This window comes from Hyaena hyaena, unplaced genomic scaffold (genome assembly GCF_003009895.1).
Source record: "Hyaena hyaena isolate Hyena2069 unplaced genomic scaffold, ASM300989v1 scaffold_683, whole genome shotgun sequence".
NCBI classification, from domain to species: Eukaryota; Metazoa; Chordata; class Mammalia; order Carnivora; family Hyaenidae; genus Hyaena; species Hyaena hyaena.
In genome coordinates, this window is record NW_024081314.1 from 716,837 (window position 1) to 735,410 (window position 18,574).

At 39.4% G+C, this 18,574-nt stretch overlaps 1 protein-coding gene across 1 annotated transcript in view; it reads right to left on the minus strand.

The window, feature by feature from the left end:
• The window catches only part of L2HGDH (L-2-hydroxyglutarate dehydrogenase), a 39,105-nt gene extending 20,588 nt beyond the window's left edge, over nt 1-18,517 (minus strand). Inside the window, exons 1-5 of the mRNA XM_039217352.1 lie at nt 18,307-18,517; nt 14,667-14,782; nt 13,802-13,953; nt 8,944-9,075; nt 1,191-1,353 (exon numbers count right to left, since the gene is read on the minus strand). Of these exons, the coding sequence (XP_039073283.1) occupies nt 1,191-1,353; nt 8,944-9,075; nt 13,802-13,953; nt 14,667-14,782; nt 18,307-18,446 (703 nt within the window). The 5' untranslated portion in view covers nt 18,447-18,517. The remainder of the gene's footprint in view (nt 1-1,190; nt 1,354-8,943; nt 9,076-13,801; nt 13,954-14,666; nt 14,783-18,306) is intronic.
• Nucleotides 18,518-18,574: the final 57 nt, after the last annotated feature.

An 18,574-nucleotide genomic window follows, 5' to 3' on the forward strand; every position in this document is an offset into this window, starting at 1 on the left:
CAACTTTTGATCTCAGCTCAGATCTTGGTCTCAGGATCGTGTATGTTGTGCCCCCCCACATGGGGCCCCAGGCTGGGTGTGAAGCCTACTTTTAAAAAAAAAAAAAGAAGAAGAAGAAGAGAAAAATGTCCCCACAAGAAAGCAAAACAAACCAAACTCTAAGTAGTACACAATGGTGGGGGCCAGAGGAACTTCAAAATGGCTAAGTCATGCCCTGTCTCCAGATAGTCTGATCCACTAAGATTGGGTATGCTAAAATCTGCATTTTTAATTATTATTATTTTAATTTTTATTTTAGAGAGAAAAAGAGAGAGCATGAGCAGGGAAAAGGGGTAGAGGGGCAGAGAGAGAAAATCCTCAGCAGGCTCCACACTCAGCACTGAACCAAATACAGGGCTTGATCCTATGACCCTGGGATCATGACCAGAGCCAAAATCAAGAGTCAGACACTCAACCAACTGAACCATTCAGGCGCCCTTCTATTCTTATTCTTAAGAATTAGAAAGGGCCAATGTACATTCGACATTTGTTCCAAGAAGTCAAATAAGTATGATTGTAGATCATTCATCTATAGAGTCTGAGCATGTTTTGAGTGGCAAAACAAAAACCCCACAAAATAACAACAGAAAACTCCGGCTATTAATTTTTCATATTACCTGAAGAGGAAGTATGAGCTGAAATCAAAAGCCAGATGGCCAACCAACTGAGCCACCAGGTGTTCCTGCATTTTTTTTTTTAAAGATTTCATTTTTAAGTAATCTCTTTACCTAACGTGGGACTCAAACCCACAACCCTGAGATCAAGAGCTGCATTCTCTTCCAACTGAGCCAGCCACATGCCCCCAAATCTGCATTTTTAATAAGCATCCCCAAGGAATTTTGACTATAATCTATAAAATAAGCAAGCATCTGGGGGCTGGTTTTTCATTAACAGCCTTGGCAGTTCAGGCTTTAGCACCAATCAGAAGTGTCCAATCAGTGCCAAATTCTATTAGCACAAGACTCACCAGAGCCCCAGTTTTCCCACGTCTAATATCACACTCATCCCTTCTGTGCATGCATCCAGCTCTGCACCCTACTTTAGCCTAGTTCCTGGAGGCCCTCCCACCAGAACCACCCCAGCCAAAAATAGTCCCAAGTTGGTTCAGAAGTCAATATGAATATTCAAAAGGGAAGACAAGGATGGCTTACCATCTTCACTTCTGGAAGGATTTTCTTTAGCCATTTCAATATCTTTTACTTCAAAACTGGTCAAAACAAAGCCACCTGCTTCTTGGAAATCCTTGGCAAATGATAAAGCCACTTGCCGATAGTCCACAATGCCAGTGTATGGACAATCAATAGCCATTAAACCCTGAGATAGGATTACGAAAAAGTTAAGATAATACAATTAGAAATCACTGAGGATAGGTTGTTCGATAAATTTTATTTGTGGCTGAATTTTTTACTGTTTACTTTGATGGATAACATGTATTATCATTTCTTGCCCAACATTCAGTGCATAAATTTAATGTTGCATTAAGTGTCTAGTAAATAAAAGAAATAATACTAGCTAAGTAAGAAAATCTCTATACTTAGGAAATAATGCTCCTCTAGGGGAGTTAATTTTGCTGGACTCTTTTGGCTGCTACACTGAGTTTTTCAGTTTTATTCATCCCTTACCATACCTGATGGTGAGTCAAATTCGGAGTCAAATGCTGTTATCACCGTATGACTATTGTAAATAAACTCCACGGAGATTTTCCCAGTAGTATATCATCTGTCATGCACATTCAGTGAAGACTCAGAGTTGTTCTAGCTGCTTACAATGTTTGCAGAGCATTGATTTAATTTACTGCAGACTCTATCTACAAGACTACAAATACTGAATAGAGATTTTATGCAACTAACGTAAACTTTCTCTTCAGGTAATATGAAAAATTAATAGCCGGAAATTTTTGTTGTTGTTATTTTGTGGGGTTTTTGATTTTTGTTTTGCCACTCAAAACATGCTCAAACTCTATAGATGAATGATCTACAATCATAGTTATTTGACTTTTTGGAACAAATGTTGAATGTGCATTGGCCTTTCCTAATTCTTTTGTTTTTTTTTTAAATAATTTTTTTTTTTTACAAATATTGTCAAATTAGTTTCCACATAACACTCAGTGCTCATCCCCACAAGTGTCCTCCTCCATGCCCATGCCTCCTCCCCCCCCACATCCATCAGTCCTCAGTTTTTGTCAGCATTCAAGAGTCTCTCATGGTTTGCCTTTCTTCCTTTCCCCCACCATTTCCCCCCTTCTTCTCCCCCATGGTCCTCCGTCAAGTTCCTCCTAATCCTCCTATACGTGCAAACATATGATATTTGTCCTTCTCTGCCTGACTTATTTCGCTCAGCATAACACCCTCAAGGTCCATCCATGTTGCTACACATGGCCAGATTTCATTCTTTCTCATTGCCATGTAGTATTCCATGGTCTAGATAAACCACATCTTCTTGATCCATTCATCAGTTGATGGACACTTAAGCTCTTTCCATGTTTTAGCTATTGTGGAGAGTGCTGCTATGAACATTGGGGTACATGTGCTCCTATGCCTCAGCATTTCTGTATCCCTTGGGTAAATTCCTAGCAGTGCTATTGCTGGGTCATAGGGGAGTTCTATTGGCCTTTCCTAATTCTTAAGAATAAGAATAGAAGGGGCACCTGAATGGCTCAGTTGGTTGAATGTCTGACTCTTGATTTTCGCTCCAGTCATGATCCTGGGTTCATGGGATTGAGCCCTACATCAGGCTCCATGCTGAGTGTGGAGCCTGCTTAGGAGTCTCTCTCTCTCCATCTACCCCTCTCCCTAACTTGCACGCCCTCTCTCTCTCTCTAAAATAAATTTTAAAAGAAAAAGAATAAGAATAGAATTTCACACACCAAGTATCAACTAGATTTTGGTGAATTCTTGGAAAAAGCCTTACTGTGTATATGAGTGTATCAGTTCTTCTAATCAACTTTCCTAAGAGGGTGGTAGCCTGGTTCCTGCTACAACTAATGCCCAGAAGCTGACGGTGACTCGTAAATGCTGCCATTCTCCTGTCTGGCCAGCATGGAACTGATGTTGTTGCAGTTTTACAATAAAATCTGAGGGTATTATTTTAAATACCTTATTCTTGTAGTCAGTCCCAGTCCTACTCCAATACATTTACTTGCCTAGCCTTTAAAAGTTTTTAACTTTACTACCCATCCCTGACCATTAATTCCAACTGTCCAGATCACACCAGGGGTAAAAGGCACACAAAACACACAATAGTCTCTTGTCACAAATTGAAAGCAACATTTGACAAACTCCATTCTTGCTTCCAGAATATGAGATCATTTGCCAAACACAAAAATCATTCCTTCTGTCTATATGTAGTAGATACAGGTTCAAGATTTTTATATTAAACCTTATATTGCCTGACCACTTCCAAATTCACAAATCAATAGTTATAATCCAACTTCAAACTATAAATAGTATTTAGGGCACAATAACTTTGGAAAAATTAACTTAGGATAATACCAAGAGTTTAGTCACAAAAACTTCTCAATTTGCATAAAACTATGTGACAAATAAAAGAGGGACAAAAACATGCTGTAAAAGTGCTTCATATCAATAGTTTTTTGGAATCCCAAATATCTTCCTTACTCATCTTATGTTCCTATTACCCAGCAGAATGCTGGGTAACACAGAAGACACTCAAACATTTATTGAACTTCTGAGGGCTGTCTTTAAACATATTAGATTTCCCCCCTTTTCTACCATCCCTTAAAGGTCTCCCTTCTTTTCTCGTTCTAGTCTTGGTTTTGCTCCTCCTCATGAGATGCTGGTGTGCCCCACTCTACATATATGTTGGGGGAAGGCAAGGTGGCGTGAGTCACTGCTGCTAAGCAATCCAATAACCTGGTGCAGGATGGGACTGGTGGACAGGCTGGCTGTCAACTTGGAGGCTGGGCACACACCATACAGGTTAGCAGGTCAGAGCTTGAAATCTGAGGCCACCGCAGGTCAGGTGGCTGGAAAAGAATCAAGCAAGCAGGACATAGAAAGTTGGCAGTTGGAAGTCAGTCAGGAGGAGAGAGGAACAGATGAATGTGTGGGTGACACAGTGTTAAAGGAAAGGCAGCAAGATCAGGAAAGTTAAGGTCAGAGAAGGCCTAGGCAGAGAATTGTCAAGAGCTAAATTCCAAAGTCAAAGTTTACAAAGGCACTTAAAATTTTTCTAAGACGGAGGCGCCGAATGGCTTAGTTGGTTAAACATCCCACTTTGGCTCAGATCATGATCTCGGGGTTCGTGAGTTCAGGCCCCGCGTCAGGCTCTGTGTCTCGAGCTCAGAGCCTGCTTCGGATTCTGTGATTCCCTCTCTCTCTGCCCCGCCCTGCCCCCTCTCTCTGTCTCTCAAAAATAAATAAAAAATTTTTTTTTAATTCTAAGATGCTCCCCTTGGGATATTTAATCTTCTTTATTTTTAAGTGTTTTTTTTTTTTTGTTTTTTTTTTTTTTTTTTTTTTTTTTTTTTAGAGAGAGAGAGAGAGAGCAAGTATGGGACAGGGACAGAGACAGAATCCCAAGCAGGCTCCACACTGCCAGTGTAGAGCTCGATGTGGGGCTCGAACCCACAAACCAGGAGATCACAACCTGAGCCAAAGTCAAGACTCTTAACCAATTAAACCACCCAGGTGCCCCTATTTAATCTTCTTCTTAAAGAAACTTGGTCCAAAAGGAGACCTATTACAGCTGCCCTGATAAGTTGTTTCTTTGTGGAGAGGCGGGAAGAAACAGAAATGACCCCATACCATAGAAATCTTACCCACCAGTCCTGGTAGTAGCAGTAGGGTTGAAGGACAAAGGAGAAATTCACTCAAGAGACCTTTATGAAATAACCAGATTGTATTTTCTGCTATACACTGCCACCATGAAATATATCTAGCACAGATAATTACAATGTGGCATTATATAAAATGTCAGATAATGCTAATGTGGCATTATATAAAGTAGATAGTTCTGCAGAGGCCTCAGAGAAGAACAGGATGTACCTCCTTTGTAAGTTACATTCCTTACTTCTCTTTCAAGTGAAGGTTCACCTGAAGAAGGCCTTCCTAAACTCCTGGAGTATGAAAGCTTTTCCATACACTGATACAAAACAGAGTATCAGTTCTACCCAAATACTTATCATTGTACTAAAAATTATACCTTCTGCTACACTGTAACTTTCTTTAGGTTGACTACCATTTCTTCCTCATCTTACCTGTAGTACCTAACATAGTATTTGGCACACAGTAAAGAAAATGTTGGTGAAATTGAATAGAAAAAAATACCAGTTATGAATCAGATCTGGGGGCAGGGGACTCTTCAGAAGCTGTGTGACCTTGGGAAAGTAATTCAATCACTTGGTTCATTTTTAAGACACAAAATACATGTAGATATGTAATTTGATGATCTATGTACACATAGCTCATCTACCTCATTCTGAGACCTGTAAAGATTACATGGTCAGGTACATAGCACAATATCTAGACTAATCTTAAACCTTATGATGTGTGAAAAGCTGGTTTGTTTCTTTTTTCTTTTTTTTTAAGACCATAGAACCCTTTGTTTAAATTTGTTTTAACGTTTAATTTTGAAAGACAGAGAGAGACAGAGTGCAAGCAGGGGAGGAGCACAGAGAGAGACAGAGACAGAGAGAGAGAGAGAGACAGAATCTAAAGCAGGTTCAAGGCGCTGAGCTGTAAGTCCGATGTGAGGCTTGAACTCAAGAACTGTGAGATCATGATCTGAGCAGAATTCTGACACTTAACTGACTGAGCCCTCCAGGCACCCCAAGAGACCATGTATTTTACCCCAACTTTGACTATACAACTAAAGATAACTTCAGGGAAAAATAAGCTATTTCTATCTTGTCTTTTTTGCAGAAAGATTTGAAGCAGCTTGTAAAAACAAACAAGGAACACAAAACAATATATAAGTACCTGGGTGGTTCAGTTGGTTGAGCATCTATCCAGCTCTTGATTTCAGCTCAGGTCATGATCCCACAGTCATGGGATCAAGCTCGGTGTTGGGCACCTCACTGAACATGGAGCTTGCTTAAGAGTCTCTCCCCCCGACTCCGACCCCACCCTTCTCCCCTGCTCATGCGTGCTCTCTCTAGAATAAAAATTAAAAAACAGGGGCAACTGGGTGGCTCAGTCGGTTAAGTGTCTGACTTTGGCTCAGGATTCATGAGTTCAAGCCCCACATCAGGCTCCCTGCTGTCAGCACAGAACCTGCTTCTATTCCTCTGTCCCCTGCTTTCTCTGCCCTTCCCCCACTTGTTCTCTCTTTCTCAAAAATGGGTAAATGTTAAAAAGCAATTTTTAACAACAATTTATACTAGCATTACATATTGAGCCAGCTAAGTATATGAATTGGAAGGAAAGAAATAATTATTTGCAGACAGATGACTGTACACAGAAAACCCAAAAAATATCGTAGACATACTATTAGAATCAATATGTGAATTTAACAACCAAAATGTATGCAAGGTCAAAAATCAATTATATTCTAATACATAAATTTAAACATACAGGTAGAACATGAACTTTAAGTAACAATACTATGAGAGTATCAAAAAACATCAAATACTTAGAAATGAAACTAAGAGATATCAAAGGCTTCTACACTTAAAATTACAATACATTTTTGCAATGAATTAAAGAAGATACAGATAAATGGATAGATCTATGATGGTGATGGATTGGAAGATTAAATAGTAAAGATATTAATTGTGTCCAACGGACCTACAGATTCAATGCAATTTCCATTAAAATCACAAAACGTTTATCTTGTGGAGTTTAGCAAATTAATTCTAAAATGTATATTAGATCCAAGAATAGCCATGACAATGTTGAAGAACAAAACTAAAGAAATTACTGTATAGTATTTTAAGCTACTAAAAAGCTATGGTAATTAAGATACTATGGTAGTCGTAAAAGAAGAGACAATGTAACAGAACAGTCCAGACATGCGGCCCACACATACAATCACCTCACACCACAAAGGTAAGACTACAGTGCAATGAGGACATAATTGTCTTTTTGATTAACTGTGCTGGGTCATTTGGGTATCCACGTGGGGGGGGGGGTAATGTACCTTGACCTCTACCTTCATACAATGGACTACTGTATAGCAAGTTAACTTATAACTACAACTAAGTCCAGTCAAAAAATGAGCACATACTATATTCCTCCACTTAAATACAATTCAAAAACTCCGATGTAAAAAGCAAGGATAGTGGTTACTCTTAAGAGAAAGGGAGTGACAGGAGGGGGCTAGAGGAGAATACTGGGCGGCTGTTAATGAGAATTCATCAAGCTGCACATTTATGGTTCTTGTTGTATGTTATGATTCAAAAAAAAGTCCAAAAAATCAAGGTAGAGAGAAAATGAGAGCAGAAAGATATAATGAAATGAAGAAGAAAATGAATACATAAAAATAAAAATGGATGCACAGGACCTACATATCTGGCAGGAGTGGGGCACAAATGTGTCTCTCAGCTTCCGTGCAGCCAAGGTAAACACGACAACACAATCAATGAAATGATTCAGTGTTCATAGGATAAAAACAAGTCAACTGTGCTCAGAGAGAACACAATTATTCTCAGAAATGAGGTCTGAGGAAAATTTCTCCTGAGGGTTTTCAGAGAGAGATGTTGTGTAACAAAATGAACAACCTATGTACTTGACCACATCCTAACAGTAGAAGTCATGGTGTCACAATGACCTTCTCCTTAGGCTGATGCCATAAAACCAAAGAACAATCAATTCAAGGAGAGAAATTTGGGATCGAGGAGTAGGATGGGGAGAGAAAAACAGTGCAGTGCAGGTGTGCCACTATGTATGGGAATAATGGCTACATATCCTTCAGGATATCGCTCATAAATTGTGCTTTTATCTTCCATAAGCCAAGCTTTGGATAAGCACTGCCTGGCAGTGAGTTCAAAGTCACACTCTCTATGGGGCGCCTGAGTGGCTTAGTCGGTTGAGCGTCCGACTTTCACTTAGGTCATGATCTCGCGGTTTGTGGGTTCGAGCCCCGCGTCGGGCTCTGTGCTGACTGCCAGCTTGGAGCCTGGAGCCTGTTTCAGAGTCTGTGCCTCCCTCTCTCTCTGACCCTCCCCTGCTCACGCTGTCTCTCTCTCTCTCTCTCCTAGAAATAAATAAAACATTAAAAATTTAAAAAAAAAAAAAAAACAAAGTCACACTCTCTAGGACAGGTACCTAGAGTCTTGCTATTGTCTATTGTCAATAAAACGGAGGGGGGTGGCGGAACAGAAGAGATACAGCCATTCATTGGAAAAGTTAGTGGAAGAGGGAAATTGGACTGATAGCCTCTGAAAAGACTATCAAAGAAAGTTGATATGCAGAGTAACTATTAAATTATTATTCATGTCTCTTTCATAAATAAAAGATCTGTTCTCCCCATAGCATGTGTTAAGCAAGATATTCTACAACCTACACTGCACACTCATGGATACTGTAGACACCCTCCTCAAAAATTTTCAGTGGCTTCCCATGCCTCCTAATTTCAAAGTTATTAGCAGGAATATCAGGCCCTTTACACAAGCCTGATCCTGCCTTTCCAGTCTCATCTATTATCCTTCCCTATACATCCTAGAATTCAACCACTCCTCACTGCTCAATGCTTCCCCAACATGCCAGATAGTTTCAGACCTCCTCTCGCCTTTCCTTATATTCTTCAGATTTGGTATTTTCTCACAAGGAAAGAAGAAATCAGGTGTTCAGTTTATGGCAAGCCCTCTTGTGTCTGTCGCTTCACTGTCACAGAAGCAGTGATTCTTGCCTCCTATAGGTTCACCCTCAGCATCCATGTCATAGGATTGAGCCCTAAGTGAAAATGTCCCTGTGAGCACGTACGTGGAGTTAGTGAATCACTTACCCTACAATATGGCTCCTTCTTTTTTATATCCTCCTGTTGGATTAGCCGTAGGCCCTGGACGCCATTCTGCAGGCCTCTCTCATATAAGGCCTGAAGTCTGGGAATTTCTTCTTGTTCAACAGCTACTATGAGCTTTAAAAAAAAAAAAAAAAAAGGAGGAAGAATATGGACATATGACTAGCTATAAAAGATAAAGTCAACAGGAAATCGTAAATTATTTCATGATTCAAATTCAGTTGATTTTTATCTACTTCTCTCTTTCTTCATGACCTCAATTTCCTCCTCCACTAAAAAAATTATCTTAAGAAAACTGCCTTAAGACAAATTTTCCCCCCAAAGTAAGATGTAGCCTCAATTTCCACATCTGCTATCATGGTTGCTACATGAATCTTGGCCACAGCAACTGTTATCAACATCACTCCCTTAATCCCAAAGGGGAGAAAAGCACAGGTGGCTTAGTCTTTACATTTAAGAAACAAAAACAAAAGCAAAACAAACAGAAAAATAGAATGGCTTTCTTAATTCTATATGAGAATGTAAAATACCCATACATCAGAAAGACAGTGGTATTCAGTATAATGGGATATCACTAAGAGAAAAAACTATCCACTGTATTTCCTGGAATTAAGTACATTGTAAAGTATTTACTAATGCATTTTACTGCAGAGAAAAAAAAAACCCAGTAAATTAATCAACTTTATTTAGGATTCTTTTTCATTTTATTTCTGGGCAAAGTATCTATTTGCAGTCATCTCTTCCTTACTTAACAGCTACTAGAAAAGAAAGGCAGATATGCATATTCACAAGTACTTTAGAATTCACAGGTACATGAGAATTCACAAATTGCTATTTGTATAGCAAGAAGTCACCAGAATTTTAAGAGATTATACTTTTAATCAAGGTGTAAAGTTATTTAAATCACCAAATAACTAACCTTAAAAATAAAGTAACAAGAAAGTGAAAAGACAACCCATAGAATGAGTGAAAACATTCACAAATGATAGAGCTGGTATTACCTAATATCTAGAATATATTAAGAACCGTTATAATTCAACCATAAAAAGTATAAATGCAGTTTTTTATCTCGCTTTTTTCACTTAATACCATGTTGGGACCATTATTTCACATCATTAAAAAAAAATCTTCATATCATCTTTAATAGCAACAATAAACTTTTACTCTTAAAAATTACATGGAGAAAACTTAAAAGGGAGTATCATGAATAACTGTATGGCAACAAATTAGATAATCCAAATGAAATGGAAACATTCATAGAAAAACACAAACTTCTGAAACTAACTCAAGAAGAAAAATAAAGTCTGAAAATGCCTGTAATAAGAGATTGAATTAGTAACTTTATTTTTTTTTAATTTTTTAATGTTTTATTTATTTCTAGGAGAGAGAGAGAGAGAGAGAGAGAGAGAGAGCGCGCGTGAGCAGGGGAGGGTCAGAGAGAGAGGGAGTCACAGACTCCGAAACAGGCTCCAGGCTCTGAGCCGGCAGTCAGCACAGAGCCTGACGCGGGGCTCGAACCCACGACCCGCGAGATCATGACCCAAGCGAAAGCCGGACACTTAACCGACTAAGCCACCCAGGCGCCCCTGAATTAGTAACTTTAAAACTTCCCATAAAGAAAAACTCAGGCCCAAGGGCTGTACACATGAATGCTACCCTATGTTTAAAGAAAAATACCAATTCTGCATAAACCCTTTCAAAAAACAGAAGAGGAGGGGCGCCTGGGTGGCTCAGTCGGCTAAGTAGTTAAGCTTCTGACTTCAGCTCAAGTCATGATCTCACAGTCCATGAGTTCGAGCCCTGTGTCGGGCTCTGTGCTGACAGCTCAGAGCCTGGAGCCTACTTCAGATTCGGTGTCTCCCTCTCTTTGCCCCTCCCCCACTTGCACTCTGTCTCTCTCTCTCAAAAATTAAAAAAAACAAACAAAAAACAGAAGGGGAGGGAGTACTTCCTACCTAATTCTATGAGGCCAGTATTAGCCAGATACCCAAAACAAACACAGATATGAAAAGAAAATAAAACTACAGACCACTGTCCCATACAAATATTGATACAAGAATCCTGAAGACAACACTAGAAACTGAGTGCAGTAACATAAAAAAATTATACACTGTGGCCAACTGGGATGTATTACAGGATGCAAGATCAATTTAACATCCAAAAGTCAATTAATGTAATACACCATATTAATAGAATATAAAAATAACATGACTGCCTCAACAGCAGTGGAAAAGACTTGAGACAAAATCCAACACCTTTCATGATTTAAAAAAAAAACAAAAACAAAAACTTAACAAACTTGGAGTGCCTGGCTGTTGGTAGAGCATGTGACTCTTGATCCCAGGGTTGTGGGTGTGAGCCCCATGTTGGGTGTAGAGATTACTTAAAAATAAAAATCCTTAAAAATCATGGGGCGCCTGGGTGGCTTAGTCGGTTGAGCGTCCAACTTTCACTTAGGTCATGATCTCACAGTTCGTGGGTTTGAGCCCCGCGTCGGGCTCTGTGCTGACTGCCAGCTCAGAGCCTGGAGCCTGTTTCAGTCTGTGACTCCCTCTTCCCTCTCTCTCTGACCCTCCCCTGCTCACGCTGTCTCTCTCTCTCTCCTAGAAATAAATAAAACAGTAAAAAAAAAATCCTTAAAAAACAAAACAACAACAACAAAAAACACTTAAAAAACTAGCAATAGAAAGGAACTCCCTTAATCTGATAAGGGGCATTTGCAAAAAACCTACAACAACTAGCATCATACTTAATAGTGAAAGGTTGAATGTTTTCTCTCTAATCAGCAACAATACAAGGATGTCCATTTTCACTACTTCTATTCAACACTGTATTTGTGATTCTACCTGGGGCAATTAGGCAAGAAAAAAATATATATAAGGTATCCAAATTGAAAAAGAAGTAAAATCATCTTATTTGCAGATGGCATGATCCTGCATATAGAAAACCCTAAGGAATTTGCACACCAAGAAACTATTACAATGAGTTTAGCAAGGCTGCAAGAAAAAATATATAAAAAATCATATTCTATACATTAGCAATGAATGTTCCAAAATGAAATTAAGAAAACATTTCTCCTCACAAAAACATCAAAAAGAATAAAATACCAAGGAATAAATTTTGCAGAAAAATGCAAGACCTAGACACTGAAAAATACAAAATATTGTTGAAAGAAATTAAAGAAGATCTAAAAAAATGGGAAGACATTCTCATGTTCATGGTTTGCAAGACTTAATATTGTTAAGATGGCAATACTCCCCAAATTATCTACAGATTCAACACAAACTCTATCAAAATGCTAGCTGCTTCTGGGGCGCCTGGGTGGCTCAGTCGGTTAATCGTCTGACTTTTGCTTAGGTCATGATCTCGCGGTTCGTGGGTTCGAGCCCCGCGTCGGGCTCTGTGCTGACAGCCAGCTCAGAGCCTGGAGTCTGTTTCAGAGTCTGTATCTCCCTCTCTCTCTGACCCTCCCCTGCTCACACTGTCTCTCTCTTTCTCTCTCTCTCAGAAATAAATAAAAAAACATTTAAAATTTTTTAAAAAATAAATGGGCAAAAGACTTGAATAGACATTTCTCCAAAGAAGATAATTGAATGCAATAAGCATATGAAAAGATGCTCAACACCATTAATTACAAGGGAAATGCAAATCAAAACCATATTGACATACCACTTCACATCCACTAGGATGACTAAAATAAAAGACAGACAATAACAGGTGTTGGCAAGGATGTGGAGATAAGGGAATCCTCATTAATTGCTGATGGCAATTTAAAATAGTGTACAACTTTAGGGCTCCTAGGTGGCTCAGTCGGTTAAATGACTTCGGCTGTGGTCATGATCTTGCAGTTCACAAGTTGAGCCCCCCATTGGGCTCTGTGCTGACAGCTCAGCGCCTGGAACCAGCCTCAGATTCTGTGTCTCTGTCTTTCTCTGCCTCCCTCCAGATCATACTCTCTCTCTCTCTCTCTCTCTCAAAAATAAATACAAATCATTTTAAAAATGTTTAAAAATAATGTAGAACTTTAAAAAAATTTTGGCAGTTCCTCGAGATGTTAAACTTGGAATTACCATAAGATCTAAGAATTTCACTCTTAGGTATATATCTGAGAGAAATGAAAATACATGTCAATACAAAAAGTGTACATAAATGTCCATAACAGCATTACTCATAATAATTAAATAGATTATTCATAATAGTCAAATATGGGAACAACCCAAATGTCTTTCAACTGATAAAAAGGTAAATAAAATGTGGTAGAACTACACAATGGAATATAAAAAGGAATAAAGTACTGATTCACACCACAAGATAAACGAATCTTGAGAACATTATGCTAAGTAAAAGAAGCCAGTCATAAAAGACAACATATTGTAGGATTCTATTTACAGGAAACTTCCAGAATAGGCAAATCCACAGAGATAGAAAGTATAGTAGTAGTTGCCAGGAGCCTGGGAATGGTAGGAATAGGGAGTGAGAGGTATAGGCAATGACCATTAATGCATAAAGGTTTCTTTTTGAGGTAATGAGTATGTTCTAATATCAGACAGTGGTGACAGTTGCACGATTTTATGAATATATTAAAAACCAAATTGAACACTTTAATAAAAGGGTGAATTGTATGGTATATGGTATATAAATTATATGTCAATAAAACTGTTATTTTTTAAATCACATGGCATTGGTCATACCACTTTTTCTAAAGTTATTTCCTAAAACTAGACTTTGAAAATTATACAGATATAAAGAAAGAAAAGCCATTTTAAAAAAATCAACATTAAACATCACTAAGAAAATGCTAGTTATAAGTTAAGTCAAGGCCCTAGTAAAATAAATGCCTTACCTTGCCACATTGCTTGTAGGAAATTCCTTTTTGTTTACAATACTCATAGATGAGGGCTGCACCCTGTACACATAATTTAGCTTTCAGAGATTCAGGTTTATAATAAATTCCACTATGTATGACACCACTGTTGTGCCCAGTCTGATGAACAGCTACGGAAAAGAGAAACAGGATAAGAGAAACTATACAATGTATACAAAACCTACAAAGTGGAGGAACAAACATAGTTGAAACGATTAGAGACCACTTTACTGAAGTTTCTGCCCGAGTTTGTGCTTTTAGGCAGAACACTGGTAACTTCCTCTAGTAGCCATACCTGGGGTCCAAACCACACCACCCCAGGCCATCTTTGACTTCAGATACAACTCTGATGCACAAACCCACTCCTCACTACCAGAAAACTTTGGTGCACAAACCCGTCTCTCACTACTGGCAAACCCACTATGGCTCTGGGTATTCTGCCCCAGTGGCTTTCGTAATGTGACAAGATTACAACTCAACATTCCTAGGGGCAATCCTCAGCCAGCTGAAACACTAGCTGATGGATAAATGAGCACAATTCTTGGAAATGTTTATGTTGCTCCTCAGAGGTCCCAGAGGAATCAAGCTCATAAATGTAACCTTGATAAAATACCCCCCTGTGGCTTTTCATCCTTCCCAGTTTACTCTCCACAGCCCCTCACTTCTGCCTCCTAAACAACCTCTCAAATAAATCACCTCTACTCAAGTCCTAGTCCCAGGCTCTGCTTTATGAAGAACTCAGACTAGGGTACTAACAAAGACATTCAACGTGAAAGATGCAGAACTGAAAAACTGAGCAGGTATTCGGGTGAAGCCCAAAAAGCAACACTGATAATATACATACCTAAATCCTTCTCCTTTTCCAGAACACCAACGGAAAGTGCTGGATGTCGCAGGATGAGTGCTCTGGCAGAGGCGAGGCCCACAATTCCGCCACCGATAACGACTACATCAAATGAGCTTTTAAGAAAAAGTCACCTTTAAAGTATTGCATGTTTACAGTAGATCTCATCAAACTGTGTGCATAATTTTCATCAAACTTTTAATTTGTAATCATTAAAATCAAATTATTTATTGGGCTTTATGCTATTGTCTTCTTAAAGGAAAAAGCCTTTAAGAGTTACATGCATCGTTGGGTCAGTAGTATAAGCAGTTACACACAGCAGGCAGGGTAGCTACTTCCCAAGCCTCTCTCAATCTCCAAATCTCCACAGCACTCTGCCTGGGCAGAGTGTTTACTCTGTGTTAAGTATCACACTCTTCTCTACCATGTATTCATTTAAAACTCAAGTGCAGTATTCTTGAGGATAAACTAACACATTAGGTCCTTAAGACTTAGGTCCTCCAAAACACTTAAATCTTCAGTGTGCAAGAACTTTTTCTACTGAGAAGGAAACAGTCAGTGAGAATTTCAAACCTTGGGGAAATAACTGATCCAGAAATAGGCTTAGAATTTTAGCCATGAGAAATCCAGATATACAACCATTTCAAAAATTAGGAAGGGCATGCATAGTCTATCTAATTCAGCAAGGAGAAGCAGAAAAGATTACCTTTAGCACCTACCTCATGCCCAACAAATCTAGTTTTATAGGAATATGGCTAATCTTGCTTTTTCTATATTCCACCTATTTCACCTCCTCCTGCATTAAATTATTTTGATGTAAATCCTACAGATCATCTGTAAATATTTCAATATGTTATTTCTAAAAGGCCTCTTTAAAATGTGCACATAATACCAGTATTCTAATTTTTTAAAATTTACAATAAATGTATCATATCATCAAATATTCACCATAAAACCTTTAAAGAAAACAAGGGGAAAAACCTTTGGGATCTAGGGCTAAGTGAACAAAAGACACCAAGGGCATGATCCATATAAGAAAAATTGATAAACTGGACTTCATCAAAATTAAAAATGTTGCTCTGCAAAAGATTTTGTTAAAAGGATAAGAAGACAACCAACAAATTGGATGCAAGCCACATATCTGACAAAGGACTCATATCTAGAATATATAAAGAACTCTCATATAAGCCATTCAGAAAATGGGCAAAAGATATAAACGAATTTCATCAAAGAGGATAGATATACAGATGGAAAATAAGCACATGAAAAGATGTTTCACTACCATTAGTCAGTAAGGAAATGCAAATTAAAACTACAATAAGAGGACCCTACACCCCTATTAGAATGGGTAAAATTTAAAAAGTGGTAACACCAAATGCTGGTGAGAATGAGGAGGAAATGGATCACTCACACACTGCTGGTAGGAATGTAAAATAGTACAGCCCCCCCCTGAAAATAGAGTATAGCAGTTTCTTTAAAAACTAAACATAAATCTTTGCCATTGTATAACACACTCCACTCAAGTCAGATAAGTGTTTTAGGCCTTGATGTTGGCACAACTTCCTTTGTTCTGTTCTCACTCGTACATAGGAAAAACATCTTTGGGCTTATATCTTACCCAATTTGGGCCACATCATTGATCTCCCACTCTTCCTCAGGCCATTCTTTGGATTGTTGAAGATCTCCCACTTAAAGGATATAATGGTCTCTTTGTGAGTCCCAAATATGGACTCCAATCATCTCAAGTCTTTCTGAAACGGAAATTCTAATATTCAGAACCTGGATCCCAGGCGCATGACTTTATGTTTTATACTTCTTAGGGAACCTCTGGTGCACTCTTCTGTTATAAATCAATACTCGATTTTTCTCAATGGATATCCCTTTTATGGCCCTATATTAAAAACCATGCCTACAATGAAAATAAAAAACTAAGCATGTGCTAACTAAATATGTCTTAGCAACTCCAATCTTGGGCATTTATCTCAGAAAAATAAAAACTTACGTTCATACAAAAACCTGGATATAAATGTCACAGCAGCTTTATTTATAATAGCCCTAAATTAGAAACAGTTCAGATATTCTTCAACTGGTGAATGGTTAAACAAACTGTAATACAACCACACCATGAAATGCTACGCAACAACTAAATGGAACCCGCTGTCAATACAGGCAACACCATGGATGAATCTCAAAGGCATTATGCTGTGTGAAAAAAGCCAATCTCATAAGGTTATATACTGTGTGAGTCCCCGTATACAACATTCTCAAAATGACAACATTTTAGAGTTAGAGAACAGATTAGTAGTTGCCAAGGGTTAGGAAGGGTGAAGAGATGGGATGTGACTATAAAGAGATTGGTAACATAAGAGATATCTTTGTGGTGATCAAACACTTCTGTATTTCGCGGTGACAGTTACACAAATTAACATGATTAAATTGCATAGAAACATACACACAAATGAGTGCATCTAAAAACTGATGACATCTGAACATGGTTTGTGGATTGCACCAGTGTCAATTTCCTAGTTTTGATATTGTACTATAGTTAAGTAAGATGCTATGATTGCAGTAAACTGGCTGAAGGGTACATAAAATCTGTATTTTTGCAATTCCCTGTGGGTCTACAATTATTTCAAAACAAAAATAAACAAAACCTCCACTAACCCTCCCTTCTTCCTTAAGAAAAGCATTCCCAAAATAATTGTCTACATACCCCACTATGAATCACAAGTCCTATCCCACTCTAATCCCCCTCTAAACTAACACACAGCAGCCAGTCAGCTTTTGAAACCTCGTTTAATCACTCACTCTTCTTAAACACCCTCTAAAAGTCTCCCAATTCTTTTAGAATAAAGTTCAACGTGTAGTTAAAATCAAATAAAATCCCTGCTGTGATACAGCCTTTCTCCAGGATCGTTCCACACCATCTCTGTTCCACTAAGCTCCAGCCACATTCATCTTGCCCACCTTCTAGTTCTCAAAATAGCCAAGAGCTTTCCAGCTTTAAAGCTTTAGCATAAGCCATTTCCTTCACAGAGAGCAGAGAAAGAGTGGTTTCTAAGGTGACCTCCAAACTTCAAATCACAGGACACTTGTGCAGGCTTGACTAGTAACTGCTTCTCACAGGGCAACTCTATGCAGGTTTGCCAGGAACTGATTGACTTAAGAACGGTTTCAAATCTTCCAGGCAACACCAGGGAGGCCAGCTAATTAACAGTATATTTAATTGCTTAGTGTGATAGGTCCTTTCACTAACCCTTAAAACGACCACCTACGGGAGAGACTAGTAGGTGTCTCTCCTACGGGAGAGACTAGGATCCCACTCACAACTAAGACGTTAAGGAGCTTAAGTAACCCACCCAAGAATTGAATAGAAGTGGAGGGGTACTATTCAAAACCAGAACTGCTCTCCAGCTCCACTCAACACTGCCTTATTTTTTTCATCCGTCACACAAACACAACCAACGAATCCCACAGGTAACTCCTAGGATCCGAGGTTGCAGCCAGGGATCCATGGGACCCCGACCTTTCCTCTTGCCCGGGACAGGGAAGTAGAGCAGGGAGGGGCAGAGGTCCAGCAAGGGGCACCTCCGAGAGAAGCAGTCGCACAGGCGGCGAGGGCAGGCCAGCGGCTACTCACCGGGTGCTGGCTGGGCGAACACCTTGGCAGAGCGGCCAGGGCCTCCCCGGCGCCGGCCGGCACGCGGAGGAAAACCCGCCGGGGAAACTCGCACCCACCCGGCCGCAGGCGCCGCGGAGGTAGCGCAGCGGCGGGACCATCGCCTGCGCCCCTCCCCAGTCCTCCCTCAGGCCCCAGAGGTGGTCCGACCGGCTGGACGCTGTGGGGCTCTCGGCGCTGTCTAGTCCCGCCTCCCACTCGGGGACCAATGGGACACGTGTCTTCGTCC